Raw genomic sequence first — 19,285 nt, forward strand, 5'->3', positions numbered from 1 at the left:
ATCACCCCATTTTAGCTTCTTCATAGTATTTATCGTTACTCAAGACTATTTGTCTGAATCACAAGTTTATTGTGCCTCTTCCTCAACTTAGAACTTAAGATGCTCTGGGGAAAAGATACAGTCTAGTTCAATCCAGCATTCCCTTATCTGCAACAGTACCTCGCACATGGTCGACACACACACAAAAATGCATTAGCTGCCTGCCTGCCTGACTCAGATTCATCACAAGGAGCACATGGGATAACAGGAAAGGATATTCTTAATAAAAGGTGAACTTCAGCTTGCAAAGGCTACCTGTGACAGTTCTATTTATTTCTCTTCGGCTTCCTCATTTGTTAAATGCAGAATGTGAAAGTCTAATGAAACCATCCTCCTCAAAGCCATGTGAAAGTGCTAGAGACGTGTAAAGTAGGGACGTTCTAATTCACATTGGGAAATATCTGTAGAGTAACAAATCTGCAGAGAACGTGGATGAAGTTACAATCACCCACTTGCCCATTTATCGGTCCAATAAAAAATATTTATTTCATTTCAAATATGTGTTATCAAAAAAGGTGCCTCTTCCCTCCAAAAAAAAAAAAATGCACTAGGAACATAAAGAGTTCAGAAGAGGGCAAGATTAACCTGATTTAGAGGACCAGGGAAGCTTTACTGAGGGAAGTCATATTTGAATGGGAGAAAGTGGAATGGGGTGGGAGAAACAGTTCCCACAAGCAGAGAAAGTTATCAATACGGCGCAAGAGGAGGAAAGTCTGGAAAGTTGGGGAGACAGCGGGCAGTTTACTGGGTTGCTGACAAAGGAGGAATCAGCAACAAGACTGGAATGGCAGCCTGAGGTAAACCCAAGGGCCTTAAATGCCATGCCAACAAGTGGAGAATTAATTTGATAAGCCATGAAGAGCCACTGGAAGGTCCTGTGCAGGTGAATCAAGACCATCAGAACCGCGCTTTGGGAAGACTAATTTGGAAGTGGTTTTTAAGAGGAGGGGGACATTAGAGACAAGGAAGAAAAATAGCCCGCTCTCTCTATGACTCGGACAGGAGCTACTCCAGGCCCCAATGAAGGCAGCAGCCGTGGGAATGTAAGGCGTCAGGGGCAGCCCCATGCCTTGTGAGGGACCGCCAGAGGAGGCGCCTGAATTAGACTGCTGAAGCAGAGATGCAAACTCTAACTTCAGAAGTCTTGAAGTCAGTTAAATGGTCAACCAGAGAGCTTGCGATAACTGTATCTTCAGGAGAGAGGACGACTTTTCTTTCTACCTTTACCTGGCTTGTTTTTGAAGTCACTGATAACTTTTCATACAACGATCTCACTTGCAAGCATTTCTATTATTTTATAGAGTACATGCAGCGAAAGATCAAGTGACGTTTTGTAAACAACTGTGCGAGATTCATCCTACCAAGATTAAGTGTGAGTTTCTAAAACTGACTTAACCCCTTTCAGTGTCTAATCTTTGACTTCTTCCTCTGCAACTGACCAAGAAGCCGCAGTTTACAGGGTTTGTTTTTACTCACTGCTTCTTTGGTTTGCTTTAGATTTTTTTTCTCATCATTTGGAGCAAAAGGAATTGTACTTCGAAAAAGCATCAAACGTGAGGACCCTCATGTTAAAATAATCTGCAGGAGCTGTTTGAAGCTGTTTGAAGTTGAAGATAAACATTTATCCTCTCCGTTTTTCCGCCTATCTGATCCACCTATTGGGTGGTCTGCCAAGTTCAAAATCCACCCATTCCATTTTTCAATTATGCCATGACCTGCATCACCACCGTCTCTCACACTAGACCACCGCAACCCTCCCTTTTCTTTGCTTCTATCCTACACCCTGCCTCCCGGAGTCTCCCCCCACACAGTAGCCCGAGTGGTCCTTTTAAGATGGAAACTGATCATATCACTCCTCTGCTCAAAACTCCCAAAGGCTCTCGGGGCGCCTGGGTGGCGCAGTCGGTTAAGCGTCCGACTTCAGCCAGGTCACGATCTCGCAGTCCGTGAGTTCGAGCCCCGCGTCGGGCTCTGGGCTGATGGCTCAGAGCCTGGAGCCTGTTTCCGATTCTGTGTCTCCCTCTCTCTCTGCCCCTCCCCCGTTCATGCTCTGTCTCTCTCTGTCTCAAAAATAAATAAACGTTAAAAAAAAAAAATTTGGGGGGGCGCCTGGGTGGCGCAGTTGGTTGAGCGTCCGACTTCAGCTCAGGTCACGATCTCGCGGTCCATGAGTTCGAGCCCCGCGTCGGGCTCTGGGCTGATGGCTCGGAGCCTGGAGCCTGTTTCCGATTCTGTGTCTCCCTCTCTCTCTGCCCCTCCCCCGTTCATGCTCTGTCTCTCTCTGTCCCAAAAATAAATAAAAAACGTTGAAAAAAAAAAAAAAAAAAAAAAAAACAAAACTCCCAAAGGCTCCCTAAGTAACCCAAAGCATCAAAGTCCTTAACTGGCCCTGCATGGTACGGCCACCACTACCCTCCAACCTTACTTCCTGCTATCCTTACCTTGGCTCACCCTGCTCCAGGGACACTGACTTCCATGCGCTGCCACCTATGCACCAAGGAGATCTTTGCTTGGAAGACTCCTTCCCCGAACACCTGGCTGCCTCTCACACCACGTTTCTGTGGTTTTGCTCAAACCTCAGCTCTCACTCAGGCCTATCCTGGCTGTTCTATTCACAACACAGCCCAACTTCCAGCACTCTTATCTCCCCTCATCCACCATGCTCCACTTCTACTGACACAGCAGATAATTTACTTATTATGTTGACTATTTCTTAGCAGTTTCTCTCAACTAAAAGTTTGACTCCATGAAGAAATAAATCATTGTCTTTTTTATTCACTCATGTCCCAAGTATTTAGAACAGTGACTCTCAACAAAATTTGTTAAATGAATGAAGAAGCATATAAGCATAGGTTAGGTTACCAATGCTTTTAATAATTAAACTTAGAGGAAAAATATGTATAACAAAGTTTTAATGATGGTTAAGCTCTTAAGTCACTTTGTAACTTACAACCTTATTGAGTTTAAAAAGTGAATGAAGTCAATTCCTTTTCTGCCCTTTTGTGGGTTTCAAGGAATCATAAATCTCAAGGAATCGTGGATACTGATTTCTACAAAGCATCTTCCTAAATGAAATCTACAGAGTCCCATCTATTTTCAGTTTTTTTAGTAAGCCTGTCAAAAGGTCCCCATTTCTCATTTCTCTGGATGGATGCCTATCCATCCTGTGAAGTCTTCTCAAGGAGAAGCAACAGAAACAGAAACCTCTTGTTCACTCAGGGACAATCCCGAAGTGTTCTTTACTGTCTTGTGGAATGTGGTCCCACCCATTAGAAGCACAGGTCCAAATTGGTCTGGTGCTGAAATCTTACTGTTTGCAGCAAGCAATTAGAATTATTGGACACTGAATTAAATTTTTAATTCAAGAGTCTAATTTTGGGAGATAATTTTCCAGGAAAGTATTATTTTACACTTTTGAGTCATCATTCCAAAATGAAAGTTCATTACCCAAAATATTTTTTTTAAAGCAAGAACTTAGAGAAAAAAAGTTTTTCCACCGTGGCTTATATAACTCAGTCATGGCTAGCCTATGCCAGACTGAGCCAAAACAAAATGAGTTGATCCATGCTCTGGATCAAAGTTACCATGAAATTTTTGAATTTTCATCTGTTTAAATAAAAAGCTTAAATGGTATTTTAACCAAGTGTCTTGCATGTCTGTTTTTCAGAAACAAGAGGAAACAAAAACAAAATCTGCCTGGAAAATATGTGAACAGGAGGAACATATTCTGTTTCTAAGGAAAATAAAATCTAACCGTTCAACATTTATCTATTTCCAATATATTTCTTCATAAAAAAAAAAATGTTAGCCTTAGTGGCCTTCCAGAAAATGCTCAACTTAAAACTGTAAGAAATACTATTTGATTGATGACTCAGAAAATTCTAAAGACTTCCCACTTCAACAACCTCACTTTCTGGCAGCCCCCTCTGCACCCCTTCATTTCTTTGTTTTGAAACAAGCATTCTCTGAGCTTCTACTATAACATGAAGACCATCATTGTGTAATGCAATGGAGTCCTGATCCCTCATCTACGAAGACAATCTGGTTGTTTTTACTTTCATCAAGGTGAGTTCTAGATGGTTGACAATGCTCTTAGTAATCTGTGATGCTAGTGTGCCACTATAAAAATGAAAATCACAGTATTTTAGAACTGAAATAAATCATGTCAGAGTCATATGTGGGGGGGACAGTAGGAGGCAGAGAGAATTTCAGGAAGAGAAGGTTGGAGGACCAACCAAATTATTGTGTGTTACAGGTTAAAATAGGAAAGAGAGAGAAGGCAGAATAGGCAGAGGTAGACAGACAGAGACAGAAAGAAGAGAGACTGAAGCAGAGAGAAACTAAACAAATATACATGCTACTCTGTTAAACCAGAAAGCCACATCTATTTAGTCTTTTCCAAATTTAGAAAGTGATTTTAAAAGAAGAGAAAGACGACACTAAGGAAAAGTTATGAATATGTTAACATAGGATATATTGTAAGTCTAGTTCAGAAATCAGTCTAAATTTTACCAGATTCAAAGTTTAAATTTATTTATATCTTGCTTAATTTTAGCTAGCCCTATTTCATAGAAATTTTAATAAACATACTCATTCAACAAATACTTCTTTCTGGACTTGGTTGTTAGCCAAAAAAACTAGAAAAGGGACCACAATTCTCCACTGACAGTAGGTGAAAACCATAGAAGTCATTATTTAAAAGCTATTTAATAGCCTACATCCAGAAACTGGCAAGATACAAATAAAGATGAAAACTTCATCACACAACATAGAAAATTCTGGCAAAAGAGGTCTGGCAAGTGAAGGAGAGGCTGTAATCTATCAGAACCTATAATTACTTGGGTGCATGGATGGACAAGTGCAGTAGTAAGGTGGAAAGAGCATATGCTATAAAGCTAGACAGACCAGGGCTCCCATCTCAGGTGCTCCATATACTGCAAATGTGACCAGGTCATTCTACGTCTCTGAACCTCGGTTTCCTCATCCATGAAATGAAGATAACAATATCTACTTCCTCATGACATAGCAATAGGAAACAATTTTTAAAATCAGAAACAAAAGCACAAACCACAACAGAAATAATGGATAAACCTGACCCACTGAAATCAAGAATATCTGTCTATGAAAAGAAACCATGAAACAGAGTCAAAAAGTAAAAAAAAAAAAGCCATGTAGCAGAAAAGGAGATGTGCCTTACTTCTAACTAAGGACCAATATAGAATAATAAAGAAACTTTATAAATACAAAATAGTAATAGTAAGACAGCTAAAACTGTACTGAAGATTTTAACAGACTAAACAGAAAATCCAAAAGGCCAACAGATATGAAGAGATGCTTGGCCTCATTAGTAATGAGTGAAATGCTGATTAAATACTACTTTTCAGGATTATTTGAAGGGTAAATACATTTAACGCATCTACTTAAGTCCTGCCACATGATAGTTAGAAGAACCATAAATAAACCTCCTCAAAGATCCCTGCTTGAATCCTTCTAGGGGCCATCAATACAATGCCAATGAGCAACCAAATACAAAGCAACATGCCATAGTCTTAACATCCATTAATAACCTGAACTTATGTTGGATCCTTCCAAAGATAAGAATCAAACTTGAACTTCTCTCTAGTGAATACACAGAATCATTCCATGTGCAGACTGAATGCACTGACCCCACTCCTGGCCTCCTGATACCTTTCTGAATCCAGCTTTCTCTTCATCTACTGTCTTCGTCCTTTTGATGTTCATTTCACATGGATATAGTGCATGCACCCAGGACAGATACTTTTCTTCTTTCCAAAGACCAGAAGGGTATAAATAAACATTACAGAACAAATAAATCTTTGCAAGCTTTGGCCCATCACCTAGAAGCCCTTTGCATTACCATGAGTCCTGTCAGCATGACACATCTGTGGGTCACACAAAAATCCATTGAGTTTGTCATACCTGGGGGGTGCTATGGAGAAGGCTCCAGATCAGCACCCCGAGAACAGTATTTGCTCTTTGGCAGGCACTTTAATTTAGCCCATTCTAAAAATTTACCGGTCAAAGTACATTCTACACAACTGGAAGGAACAACATCCACACATTTCATCGTGACCAACAGACTAATCACGCTGGTACGTACCAAAGGAGAGAAAGTCTCCGCAGAGTAAGGAGGGGGTGGTGTCTCCACAGCTATTTCAGGGTCTTCCTGTTCACTCTCACTGTAGCATTCTATACAAAAATGAAAATGCTTAATGTTTCAACACTGTTGTCACCGATTCCAAAATGCATGAGCAGAGGTTTTTTTCCATCTGGCTATTGCAATTCCAATCGATTCAGAAAGGACTCATCTACTGAGCTACCTGGTGTCAGGGGATTACATAAGAGGGGAAAACACGAATAGCCATGTTAGGGTTTCTGCCCTTAAGAGGGTCCAATACATAGGAAGAGGACTGGCCATAGCTGTCCTCAATAATTCCTCAAAAGACGCATTGAGTCATATACTAAGAGAGCGTAAAATCAGTAGTGAGTAATTTTGATCATGGGAGCCATAATGAGCTAGAAAGGGCTGGATAAGTAAACCATCAATGGTGCACACAGAGTAATGGGAATACCACGTGGAGGGTGCAGGCTAAACCAAGTATATGGAGTTCTCAGGGATGTGGTGAAAATCGAAGCTGAAAGTTTGCATGAGGCCATATCACAGAAGGCCTTACATACCAGGATTAAGGAGAAGGTTTTCATGTAGTGATTTTTCTCCTCACAATTTATAAACGCACTTCAAATATACAATGGGTATTTATGTCATGGAAAAGAGGACCAAGGAGATGGTTAGGATACTGATTTCACACTCTTATGTTGTAGTTCTTTATCGTTTTAAATCAAGTTGCCGCTTTCCCATTTCTGAATTTAAGCTTTTGTAATTTTTGTTATCCAAGGATACAACTCCCTACATTTCAACTGCCAAATTTTATATGGTCTAAGCGTTTCAGAAATAGTATCAACTCTGTGACCCTGACACCTACAGCTTCCCTCTTCTCAATATTCAGGAGTAATTTCATCATTAAGAAGATTTCAACTCCTGTAGCTTTTGAACCCAGAGAGCTACAGACTGAGCTAAAAATATGGCCTGTGTCCCCATCTGACATTCAGGTTCCTAGCACAAACTTAGAGTAATTAGCCTCAGCACACACCTGGTGGAAATATTAAAACATCTGAGAGGAAACAGTGGGATGAAAGTTATCCGTCTAGATCATGACAAGATCATGTCTCTGAGTAAGAATTCAGTGAGTGGGGCAATAAAACATTTGCATTGGCAGCTGTTTGAGATGTCAGCGAAGCCTACAGCTGCTAACGTGTGGGTGAAGTGTAAAAAGCATTCTTAGCCAGCATGGGAAGCTCTGTTCCATGTTGGTGAGCCCGTGTGAATACGTCTGCCTCGACAAATTTTCAGATGATTTTAAATGCCAAAGTAGGTTTCATTAGGACAAGACTATGCATAGATAGAACTTGACATTGTATTTCCATTCTATCTCATCCAAATATTCTTGCTAAATTTTCAGAAATTTAAAATAGAACATACCTTCATCCTTTGTAACAGTTTCATGATGGATTACAGCTAATCCAAGCTTGTTTAACCACCTAAAATTCAAATAGCAAATAAATGCTTGACCAAAGACACTGGTCCCCTACCTATCTACCTTCCTCCTAGACCCTGAAGGAACATCTTGTGCCAGACATTATAATGCAACTGTCATAATTTACAGTCAGTCTAAACATTTGCAGAAACAGTTTAAGTCTTTAGCATTGAAACCTAAAACCTCAATATTTTCCTTACACAGGGCATTCTTTGTAAGACAAGAAACAAGATGGCCCATTATCCAGCTGACTAATGTGGGCAACTACATTAAATATTCTAAATATATAAACAAATATAACTTTTGCCATTGTGCATTTGAAATTTTTAGCAACCATCAAAACCCGTATCAAGCGCCTGGGTGGCTCAGTGGGTTAATCTTCCATCTTTGGCTCAGGTCATGATCTCATAGTTCGTGAGTTCAAGCCCCATGTCGGGCTCCGCGCTGACAGCTCAGAGCCTGGAGCCTGCTTCGGATTCTGTGTCTCCCTCGCTCTCTCTGCCCCTCCCCCACTCACACTCTGTCTCTCTCTCCTTCAAAAACAAACATTAAAAAATGTAAAAACAAAACCTGTAGCACTGAATTTAGTTAACTTGACCATTAAAGTTCCATCTCTATAATTCTTAAAATGTAACTCTATTCCACAAAAAAATAAAGAAACAAACAAAAGATGATCCATTTTCAAGCCAGGATTTTTATATTACTCAGTAAAAGATCTGGCCAGAGTTTGACAGGCATTCCTAAGCTGGGGAAATTTCTAATTCCTTGAAAAATTTTATATTAGGTAAAAATTGACCATGTCCTATCTTCTTACCGACTTATCATTTTACTGGCAATAAATTTCAACAAAACGTCAATAATAAAAATAGAACTAGATAAACCTTCAGGAACTCAAACTTGACTCATGATTTCAGGCCACTGGAGGTCCATCTCAAGGGGTTACCCAGGAACATACTATATGATACAAATTCTTAAAAGTCACAAAATGGGTCAACTTTGTATGTTCCTAGCTATCTAACCTTCTATTTAAAGGGAAAATATTACTTTAGGGTAGTGATAATATGATTGATTTCCCAGTTGTTTCCAGTCTCCTAGATTTTTAGAAAGTATTCCATATTTTACATTCACATCTTTTTTGGAGAAACCAGTGCACTTGATAGAGGCCTAAGTCAACCAATATCAATGAAATAACAGCAAGAATGTGGTGCACTTACTGACTCACTCTTGCTTTCATTCTTCTAGTCCTGTACTGCCTCGTGACTATTCAGCATGCTACACCCCCACCATTGCCTCAACACCACACACTCCCAAGTCTGCAAATTTCAACAAATTAGGAATCCTTACCCAACCCTCCATCTGCCATGGTCTTGCCATATTTATTTTCTATTAACAGGAAATATATAAATTTGATTTTTAGAAACAAATAAAATAGGCCTTTCTATAAGAAGGAAGCTGAACTTTCGCCTCATTTAAGAGCCCCTTCAACACCATGAAAGACATGAGCTCTTCAATGGCCACTTAAAACCAGACTGATACACAGGCCCAGATCAGGCCACGGGAACCACAAAGTGTTCATCAAGACCTGATAGAATAATAAACAACCAAAAACAAAAAAAAAAACAAAAAACAAAAAAACAAAAAAAACAAAAAAAAAACAGTAAATCACAGAAAAAAAAACACAAATGGCTAATAAAGAAATAGAAAAAACTTATCAGCCTCAATAGTATTTTGGGAAATGCACATTCAAACACAGGAAAATATTCACCACCAGACTGGCAAAACTTTAAAATGCCATCGATTTCCAGAATTTAGGAGGAAACATTCTGATCCTTTGTTGAGTTGAACATCAAATTTGAGACAGACGATTTTAAGCAGGCAATTTGATGATACTAATCAAAATGTAAATATCCACACCCTGAACCCAACAATTTGAATTATAAATGTCTATCCTGAAGACTACAAATAGATGTTGAAGAATGTTAACTCAGTAAGATTTGCAATGGCAAAAAGAAAAAACACTGATACGATATAATCATCTATTAATAGGAAAATGGATAAAGTATGGCACTAATTTCATCATTAAAATCAATGTTATAAATGAAGGTAATAAAGGCTTTGTGATGACCTGGAAAAATCCTAACATTGTTAATTAAAAAAAAACAAGTACAAAACAATATGATCAGCCAGATTCAATGTGCTTTTAAAACTATATATTTGTACATGTACACAAATTGGTATGCAAAGAAAAGCATCAGGAAAGATATAGGTCAGTCATACTGTTTAAAGTGGTTAATCCTGGGGACAGAAATTGAATTGGAGGGTGAAGGTGGGGGTATGGGAAGGATTTCACTTTACATCCTTCTGTATTATAGAATTTTTTACAAGAATATATCTTAGGTGTATCTAACTAAAAGAAACATTTTAAAGTACACTTTTAAAAACTGGTCAGGCAAACCACAATGAATGTAATGGCTCACTTTTAAAATACCAACATTGGGGCGCCTGGGTGGCGCAGTCGGTTAAGCGTCCGACTTCAGCCAGGTCACGATCTCACGGTCCGTGAGTTCGAGCCCCGCATCGGGCTCTGGGCTGATGGCTCAGAGCCTGGAGCCTGTTTCCGATTCTGTGTCTCCCTCTCTCTCTGCCCCTCCCCCGTTCATGCTCTGTCTCTCTCTGTCCCAAAAATAAATAAAAACGTTGAAAAAAAAATTAAAAAAAATAAAATAAAATAAAATACCAACATAAACTATTCTTAGTTTATACCGGATTTCATAATTGTATACTGATCCTCTCCCCCCCTCCAAAAAAAAGCATCTAAAAGTGAAAAAGATAAATTTTTTTAACATATCAAGACAAAAATAGTTTTGAGCTCAGAATGCCTGAAAAGGCATTTCTAAGTTCCTTTCCAGAACACAGAAACACAGAAATATGGCAAAACACACAAATATTGACAATAAAGATTCCTCTCAGCACTTACCCAAAACTCGTGTCCTTTTAATTGCCGCCATTAGCTACTTGCTATGGAAAACGTGATTGTTTAGAATCTTATTTGACTGCTTTCCTTCTAGAACCCACTGGCTTCGTATCTACTTTGCTAAGAACGTTTTTTAAAAACATCAAGGCAGTAAGAAAATTTCTATTTGTGGCTAAATAGATGGATGCACAAAAAGACTTATATTTACATAAATGAAGATGACAGATGTTTCCTGGGAGTTTGTTGTATATTAACTTGATGTGTTGGAGGAGCACAAGTGTTAAGAAATTGATATACAAAACAAGAAGGTTCTTCCCACAAACACTGTCTGAGAAAGGCAGCTACCAACCAGTCTTGGTTTAGAAACCAACTCGTCCATGATCCTAATTACTTACCCCTGTGCTTGTAAATTGAGGGTCCCTGCAGAACACAGCGTTTCTATTAAACATAATTACCTTTCCCTTCATCGTCCCTGAGCGAAATGTCACCACCCAAAAATGCAGTTTCCCAAGGAAGCAAACTTCTAAAACAGGACGCTGGTCTCCGCACGCGTCCAGATTCTCCACTCCCTCCCCCAGATTCTCTGCATCTCACAAAGAAATACCCAGCTACAGTATTTACTGGCTTAAACTGGCCATATCAGTAAGAAAGGGTGCTCTTCAGGTGCCGCTGCAGAAAAAATATCTTTAAATGCCATGTGCATAATCTTGTGGGAGAAGAGGGTTAACGTGGAGGCCCAAAGAGATTCCACACTGATGGCTATTAATGCCACCAGAGGCCAGAAAGGACCACTGGGGATTAATCGATGGCTCAGCTCCAGACTGACCCTCAGTATCATGGGGCTCCAAGTACTGCTGGGTAAGACGTTAAGCCTTTCACACACCACTGACACACCTAAGGCTTGCTAATCAGTAGGATTTAGTTACCAATACAAATAAAAAGAGAAATAAAGAGCTTTGTGAGGTTTTTTTATCTTCTTGTGGGCATCTGCTTTTCTCCTTCTCAGGCACTTGAGAAAGCTAGGCGGAGAAAGCTAAAATCAGAGGGTAGAAACAAACGTCTCTCTTCATTTAAGTAAATACAAGTCTTGTCTGAAAGAATTAATTTGTCAATTCCTTGCCTTGTTATTTAACATGGGCTTTCCCAAAGGTCTATAAAGAGCCATTCTGCCTTCATCTGAAGGTTGTGGCAGCGGCTTAGGGAACAGGTGAGAATGTTTCTAGCTAGATGAGCCTGCCAGGGGATATCCCGAAAGAAGGGTGTGTGTGTCTGTGTGTGTGTGTGTGTGTGTGTGTGTGTGTGTGCATGTATGCTTAACGTTTGGTGAAAAGCAGTTTTCTTTAGGTTTCTATCCCGCAAGAAGGGTGTGTGTGTGTGTGTGTGTGTGTGTGTGTGTGTGTGTGTGTGTGCATGTATGCTTAACGTTTGGTGAAAAGCAGTTTTCTTTAGGTTTCTAGATCAAGACGGTGAAGAGAAATTATATAGAGCAGATTGCTCAAAAAATCATTATGTATAACTAAACAAAACAGATTAAACCATAAGCTCTTTGAATGAATTATGTATGTATTCTTTTATTTCTCTTGCTCAGGATCTGCTGCAATGGGACATATAGTAGGTATTCCACTGACACAATTTATTAGTTATGTAAAGGTAATAAGGAACACAGAATTCTGAGAATAGGGCTTAAGTTAAATAGAGGGCCCACTGATGCCTCAAGCACCTCAAGTATATATAGCCTCATTCAATTAGCAGCCATTGTGATCACAGCATAATCTAAACCAGTAGGGGATGGAGTGGGGCTGGTAGTCCTCAGTGCATATATTCCACTTATTTAAACAGAAAAAAAAAAAAACAGGAAATGGTGTCAGAGATATAAAATGTTATGTTAGATGTACTCTGAGCAAGGACACTTTACAAAATATTCAGGCTAGAACATGAATTGTGATAAGCACGGAATCATGATGATAATCACACAGCACATAAGAAATGTTATAGATATTTTTCACATAGAATTCTAAAAGCTGTGAGATCGGTCACAGTACTTTTAAGACTTTATCGCTGTGATGCTGATTCTCACTGTAACATTTTCTTATAATGACTTCTGTCTTTTCCTTTCTCAACTTAGTGGTTCCCTCTGAAGAATCTTATTACTTCTTCCTAAAATAGCCATTTTGATATATGTAGTTCTCCGAAATGCTTCCAAGTCAGGGAAGAAAGCAAGAACACTTTAAGTGCCAAGGAAATTAATTTTTAAAGCAGCAGAAATAAATAAAACAAGAATTAATATGAACATAGACTTAAAATTCGAACACCTGACCAAAGTAATCTATTCCCATAAAGATTGGATTTAGCAATTTTCTCTACTTACACACTCATTTCCTGTGCATTTTCAGCTGCAAAATAAAAGGTCTTGATTTGTGGATGGCTGATCTTAAAAGCACTTGAAGGGGGGAAAGCACAGAAACATTAAGAAAAAATTAGTGTAGTTGTCAATGGGTTTGAAATGAAATGAAATATAAATATGGTCAATTCATCTGCTTTCTTTGTAAACTCGCAAAAAATAATTTAATTACGTTAAGTGCCCACTGTCTAACCTCTTTCATGTAGAGAGCAGAGAATTAATTTATCATGTTGAAATATCCAGAATAGGACTGAGTCTTGGCCAGCCCATAGTTTCTATTTAAAACATACGGGCATATTCTTTTATTTTCGCTTGCTAACTGCTTTGCTATAAAGACAATATATTAAAATTTACAGTCTTAGAAGTGTCACTTCAAAATACTCAGATCAACTCCCTAAAGCAAAATACTTAATTCAGATTCAATCAAATACATACAAGAATTTTATACATCAGAAAATAATCAAGTATAGAACTTCTATACTGTGACAACACATCAAAAATCTTAACCCAAGCCACTGTCTTTGGGTAAAAGAAAAATATTTTTCCAGTTTAAAAGAAAAGTATAAAACATTGGAGATCAGCAAACAATGAAATATATCCCCTTCACCATTAGACCGGAAGTCCTGCAGTAGAGGCCAGGGTTTTGGTAAATAACCAGTTCAGTCAAAACCACGAGAATCAACACCACCTCATGTATCACTGGATACGTGCAGCAAGACGAGACTGGCAGGGCTTAAAGCTAATAATTTTATTCATTTTCTTAGAAAAATCCAGTCAATTGCCACTACTTGTAACATAGGTCACTAGGGAAATGCTTTTTCTGATAAGACAGAAAAAGATGTCAAAGGTAGGATAAGGAATAAGAACAAGAAAAAGGTGAGGAGGGCACATTTGCAAAATGCATTGGGATGCTACCACGGAAAAAGCACGTGGACGGGAGCATGGTTAGCTGGTCTGGAGCCAGCTCTCCTGTGATTTCTAGGCAAGCCCTGACTCTGTGCTGTTCCCTTGTCAGCACAACAAGGACCATAAGCTGGTGACTTTTTTGGTTCCTGTCTGTTCTCAATCTTTTGGACTTATATTAGGGCACAATCCCAAAGTCGAAAATATCTCAGAGAATTCAAAATCCAGGATGCCAATGTGAAGAACTAAGAAAAAGAAACAGCTCTTGGGATCATATCTGCAGCTCTGGCCAGTCCTGTTGATCTGGTCATTCTCTTTAGAAAGACAAAATCTTGACATTTGATCTCCCAGCTAAACCTGGATGGGAGCTTGTTTTTCATTCCATCTCCAACACAGGTGTCAAAAATATGCCATGCCAAAGCTCCGTGGGGTTTTAAAATCCATCTGTTCCACAAAATGAAATTCCAGACAACAAGAGGTTAAAAGCTTAGACCACTGTTTAGGATGCCAACCCATGAAGTTCAAAATTCTCAAGACATTGGGTGTTACCGTCACTAACTTCCAAGTCACCACATCACTCGAGAAATGAAAATTATTAAAGGAAGTTATTCTGGTTCAGAGTCTTATAGGAAATGATAGACAACTTACTGCTTTTTCTTGCATTCAGAAGCTCTCTCCACAGTGAAATCGGGCAGGTTGACAAATCCATCGGCCTTCTCTGCCTGAGAAAAACACATACAACAGATATGAATAAATGCATCAATCCTAGTAAGTTTATAGAGATCACATACATTGAATAGAGATCATATAAATGCAAAGAAAGGCAATCAAAAGATACCTCCCCGAATCAGCACTGGACTTATCCAGATACGTATTTTATGAGAGAAAGTAATATTCTCTTGATAAGTCGTCGCCAATTGTTCCACGAGAAGTAACATGATACAGCTTAGGTATGGCCAACGTATGGCATGCACAGGACCTCGCCCACCCCTTTCCCGTCTTCCTGGAAAATGCCAGCTAACCAGTCAGAGCTCCACTCCCTGCTGAGTTAGTAGGCATCCCAGTAAGCCAGTTCTCAAACTCCAGTAAGCCACAAGCACAGAAGGTAGAACGTAATTAGCATTCCAGCTTACAGGGGACAGAGGCCTGACTTTGGAGTTAGCAAATCGGGCTTCATCTCATGGAGCTACGACTCACTGGTGGTTCTAAGACTCAAAGGAGCTCAGATAAATAAAACGCTTAACAGTTACTCAACAAACATTAGTTCCTCTCCCACGTCTATAGACTGTTCCACAGAATTAAACCACAGAGCCATTCCTTGGAAAATCTCAGTTCGGTAATTCATTCTTAGGAGGCCTTTCTACAAAGGAAAGACGGCAGGAAAAAAAAATGGCCCTTCTGAACATTGCCTGAATGTCACCTCCAAACACCAAAAATTGTATAGGACACGTAATTATTGTTCCACCTCTCTGAGAATTTGTTAATCTCTATGAACAAACTGTAACAACAATAGGAAGCTAGACTGCTGGTCCCAGATGGATCCCACATCTTCTTCCATCTATGCTCATATCTCTGAGTACGGAAATACAGTCCACAAGATTAATCGTAAGTCAATCAGTGCTTATTGGCAGAGGAGTAAAAACTTGATTTTGAAAATCCAATCTTAAATTTAAAAATCCACTAGCTATTAACTTAGCACCACGGGTCCTCCCCCTTCACTTTATCATCCTGCACCTTTCCTTTATCTGCAACCAGAGTGCAGCTCCTACTTTTCCTTCGGCAACATGAAACTGTGAAACATTTGAACCTCTGCCTATCCAACCTTCCCTCTCCTACAGGAGTTAATCTATCCAAACTCTCTGCTTGAAATGCTTTCGTATAAGCCTCAAAACTCAATTCTAAAGGGAAATTCCTTCTTATCAAATGATGTATATATTTTTTCCATTCAGATTATCTCTTGTTTTTAATGCTTATTTATTTATTTCTGAGAGAGACAGAGTGATGAAGGGGCGGAGAGAGAGGGAGACAGAATCCCAAGCAGGCTCCGGGCTGTCCGCGCAGAGCCCAACGCGGGGCTCGAACTCACAAACCATGAGATCATGACCTGAGCCAAAACCAAGTCAGAAGCTTCACTGACTGAGCTACCCAGGCACCCCTCAACTTATTGATCTCTTCATGAACTGTGTACTTACCAGATGATGGTTTCACCAATCCTATATCAAAAAGAACGCAAAGTACTTAAAAAACATAGAGTGTAATCAACTGTTTCTACAATCCACAACGCTTCCTGTGAACTCTCATCAGCATTATATAAAAGTATAATTTTGGAAAATTGTTAGGCTCCAGCAATAAATATATATACGTGTTTATTGTGTATATATTGTGTATATTATTGTGTATATATATATACACACACACATACATATACATATACACATACATGTCCTCCGCAGAAACATTACTCACAGTAGCCAGAAGGTAGAAACAGTCCCATCGACACAGGAAGAAACAAACTGCAGTATAGCCACAGAATGGAATACTATGCAACTGTAAAGCCCTGACACATGCCACACACAAAGCGTCACACGTTATACGATTCCGTTTACATGAAATATCCAGAATCGATAAATCCAGAGACAAAACACAGATGAGTGGTTGCCAGGGGCTGGGGAAAGTGGGGAATAGAGAGAAACTGCTTAATGGGTACGGGTTTTCCTTTCGGTGTGTTGAAAACGTTCGCAACTAGACAGAGGTGGGGGTTGCGCAATATCTCCAATGCACCTAATGCCACTGAATGCCTCATTTTAAAATGGATCCTCTTATGTGAACTTCACCTCAATTTAAAAACCATAACCTACATTAGGCGGAAGTAGTTCCATGCCGATTTCTATAATGGCTTTAGAAAGAAAACCACCTGCGTTCTCCATTTGTTTCTATTTCCTCCCCTCATTCACTTCTCCACCCACTGTTCCCCAGAAGCTAGAGTTGCATGAACCCCCGGTGACTTTCATGCCAATAAGTCCCATCAAACTTTCGTGGTCCTCACTCAGCTGAACTCTAGTAATTGATCCTAAAGCTCACAGTTTCCCTCTAGAAATGCCTCATTTCTCGCTCTTCTGACAACATATTCCTGCTGCTTCCCTTCTCCTCCAACTCTCTGTGCTCGCTTTCCTGAGGTCCTCTTCTCCTGCCTGTGTCCTAAATGGCAGCGTTCCCCAGACTTGTGACCACAAACCTAATCCCTTCTCGTTCCAGTACCCTCTGTGGGGGGACCACAGATACCACCATGACTGCACGTACCCCCATGGTACACACACATTCAAAATCTATACCTCAAGGGGCGCCTGGCTGGCTCAGTCGGTAGAGCATGTGACTCTTAATCTCAGGGACATGAGTTCAAGCCCCACACTGGGGGTGGAACCTACTTAAAATAAAATTTTAAACAATTCCAAATCAAAATCTATACGTCAAACTGGGATTTAATCCTGAGCTCCACTCCCAGAGATCCAACTGCCTAGCATAACTGTCCACACACAGGCTCCCGATTATAGACTGAACATTTGTATCCGCCAACCCCAAATTCTAATTTTGAAGCCCTAAGCCCCAGTGTAACGGTATTTGGAGGTGGGGCCTTTGGGTTTTAAATGAAGTCTTGAGGATAAGTACCCCCATCATGAGATTAAGCCCTTATAAAAAGTAAGGCAAACAAAGCAGGCGTCTACAACCCAGAAAGAAGGCCCTCACCAGACACAGAGCCTATCAGCACCTTGATCTTAGACTTCCCAGCCTCAGAACCATGGGGAGTAAATGACTGCTGTTTAAGCCACCCGTTGAAGGCATCGTGTCATAGCCATACAAACTAAGACACTCCCAAGAGTGACAAATCCAACACCAAACTTATCACTTTATGCCACAAAACACCTGGCCCTCTTTCTCCTGTGTTCTCTACCTCACTGGATGATGCCACTTTCCATCCTGATGTCAAAAAGGGAAATGGGGGACACATCGTTGATCCCCTTCTCAGCCTGGGTGCAAGTAATCACCGAGATGTACCACCTCACCGCTGCCTCTGTCCCAGCTCTTCTGTGCCTGCATCACCTCGCTCCTTCCTCCGTTCACCACCAACTCTCACCTCGCCTACCGCGAAGTCTCGCAAGCCACCCTCCCTCCCTCCGCTTCTATCCTTTCCCCTCATTCGGTGTCCAAATCACAGTCACAGCAAGTCTTGACTTGCTGTCACTTCTCTCATTAAAGTCCTGCACAGCTCCCAGTGGCTCTTGGACAAAGTCCGAGCGCCTCAGCAAGAGTAGGAGAGACCGTCATGATCAAGGCCTGCTTAATGACACAATTTCATCTCCTCCAATGTCCCTGGCCCCTGATTCCACCAAAATAAACAAACAATTCAAACAAAGAAGAACCATACTTCCATTTGATCTGAATTAGAATTGGCCTCCAAATTATGGCATTGTTATTCTCTAGGCAATTTATTTTCGGCACAAATAGCCCATCTTAGATAATAATACAAAGTCAATCAACGAAAACCGAAATATATATGTGTGTGTGTGCGTGTGTGTGTGTGTGTGTGTATATAGTAATACTGTAATATATATATTGTAATAAATACTGTATTATGTGTGTGTGTGTGTATATATATAGTAATACTGTAATATATATATTGTAATAAATACTGTAATATGTGTGTGTGTGTGTGTGTGTGTATATATATATATATATATATATATATATATATATATATAGTAAATTTTCAATTAGGTGGATTTTTTTTCCTGCACAACTGAAATGGCTTAGTCCTTCAGCTAAGAACCGAAATGAATTTGAGTAAAAGATACCTTTGTGTTTCCTCAGTAAGTCCTTCATTAGCAAAAGCAGCTTTCCATTGTACTGAAGACACTCAAGCTGTATTCAAAAATCACAGATAACTGTGTCAGAAACTGCCTTTGCTTATTTGACTTGCAAAAATGCCTTAAAAATGACAATCACTTTGGGAAAATCCTAAAGGAATGACAGTTTTCTCCTCTTCCTCCTCCTTCTCCTCCTACCCCTTCACATCCCTTGTTCCTTGTTACATTAACCAAAATAACTGTCTCGAACGTACCCTTCCTCCTCAATAATGCCTAACTTTCCAAAAAGTTGCTTGAAAGTTCTGCATTGGTACCTGCAATTTTCCCTCTGTGTCCGAACGAAATAAAATCTTCTCTTGCCAGAGCCATCAAATCATCCTCTGGCCATTGTGCAACCTTGCCTCACCAAGTGTATCTTAAATTCTGGAGTGAGACCAGGCTTTTCAATTTCTGGTCTGCTGTTCAACAATCTCAAAGGTGTTCCTCCTCA

At 39.8% G+C, this 19,285-nt stretch overlaps 1 protein-coding gene across 8 annotated transcripts in view; it reads right to left on the reverse strand.

The window, feature by feature from the left end:
- Nucleotides 1–19,285, reverse strand: part of IPCEF1 (interaction protein for cytohesin exchange factors 1) — a 184,795-nt gene that overhangs the window by 37,546 nt on the left and 127,964 nt on the right. For all 8 annotated transcript variants that reach the window (XM_086708183.1, XM_086708181.1, XM_025925304.2 and 5 more), the window contains 4 exons: nucleotides 14,582–14,655; nucleotides 12,998–13,069; nucleotides 7,601–7,659; nucleotides 6,161–6,249 (listed from right to left, as the gene is read on the reverse strand). In XM_086708183.1, the coding sequence (XP_086564309.1) occupies nucleotides 6,161–6,249; nucleotides 7,601–7,659; nucleotides 12,998–13,069; nucleotides 14,582–14,655 (294 nt within the window). The remainder of the gene's footprint in view (nucleotides 1–6,160; nucleotides 6,250–7,600; nucleotides 7,660–12,997; nucleotides 13,070–14,581; nucleotides 14,656–19,285) is intronic.

Source organism: Puma concolor, chromosome B2 (assembly GCF_028749965.1).
Source record: "Puma concolor isolate L17-30 chromosome B2, mPumCon1.1.hap2, whole genome shotgun sequence".
NCBI lineage: Eukaryota > Metazoa > Chordata > Mammalia > Carnivora > Felidae > Puma > Puma concolor.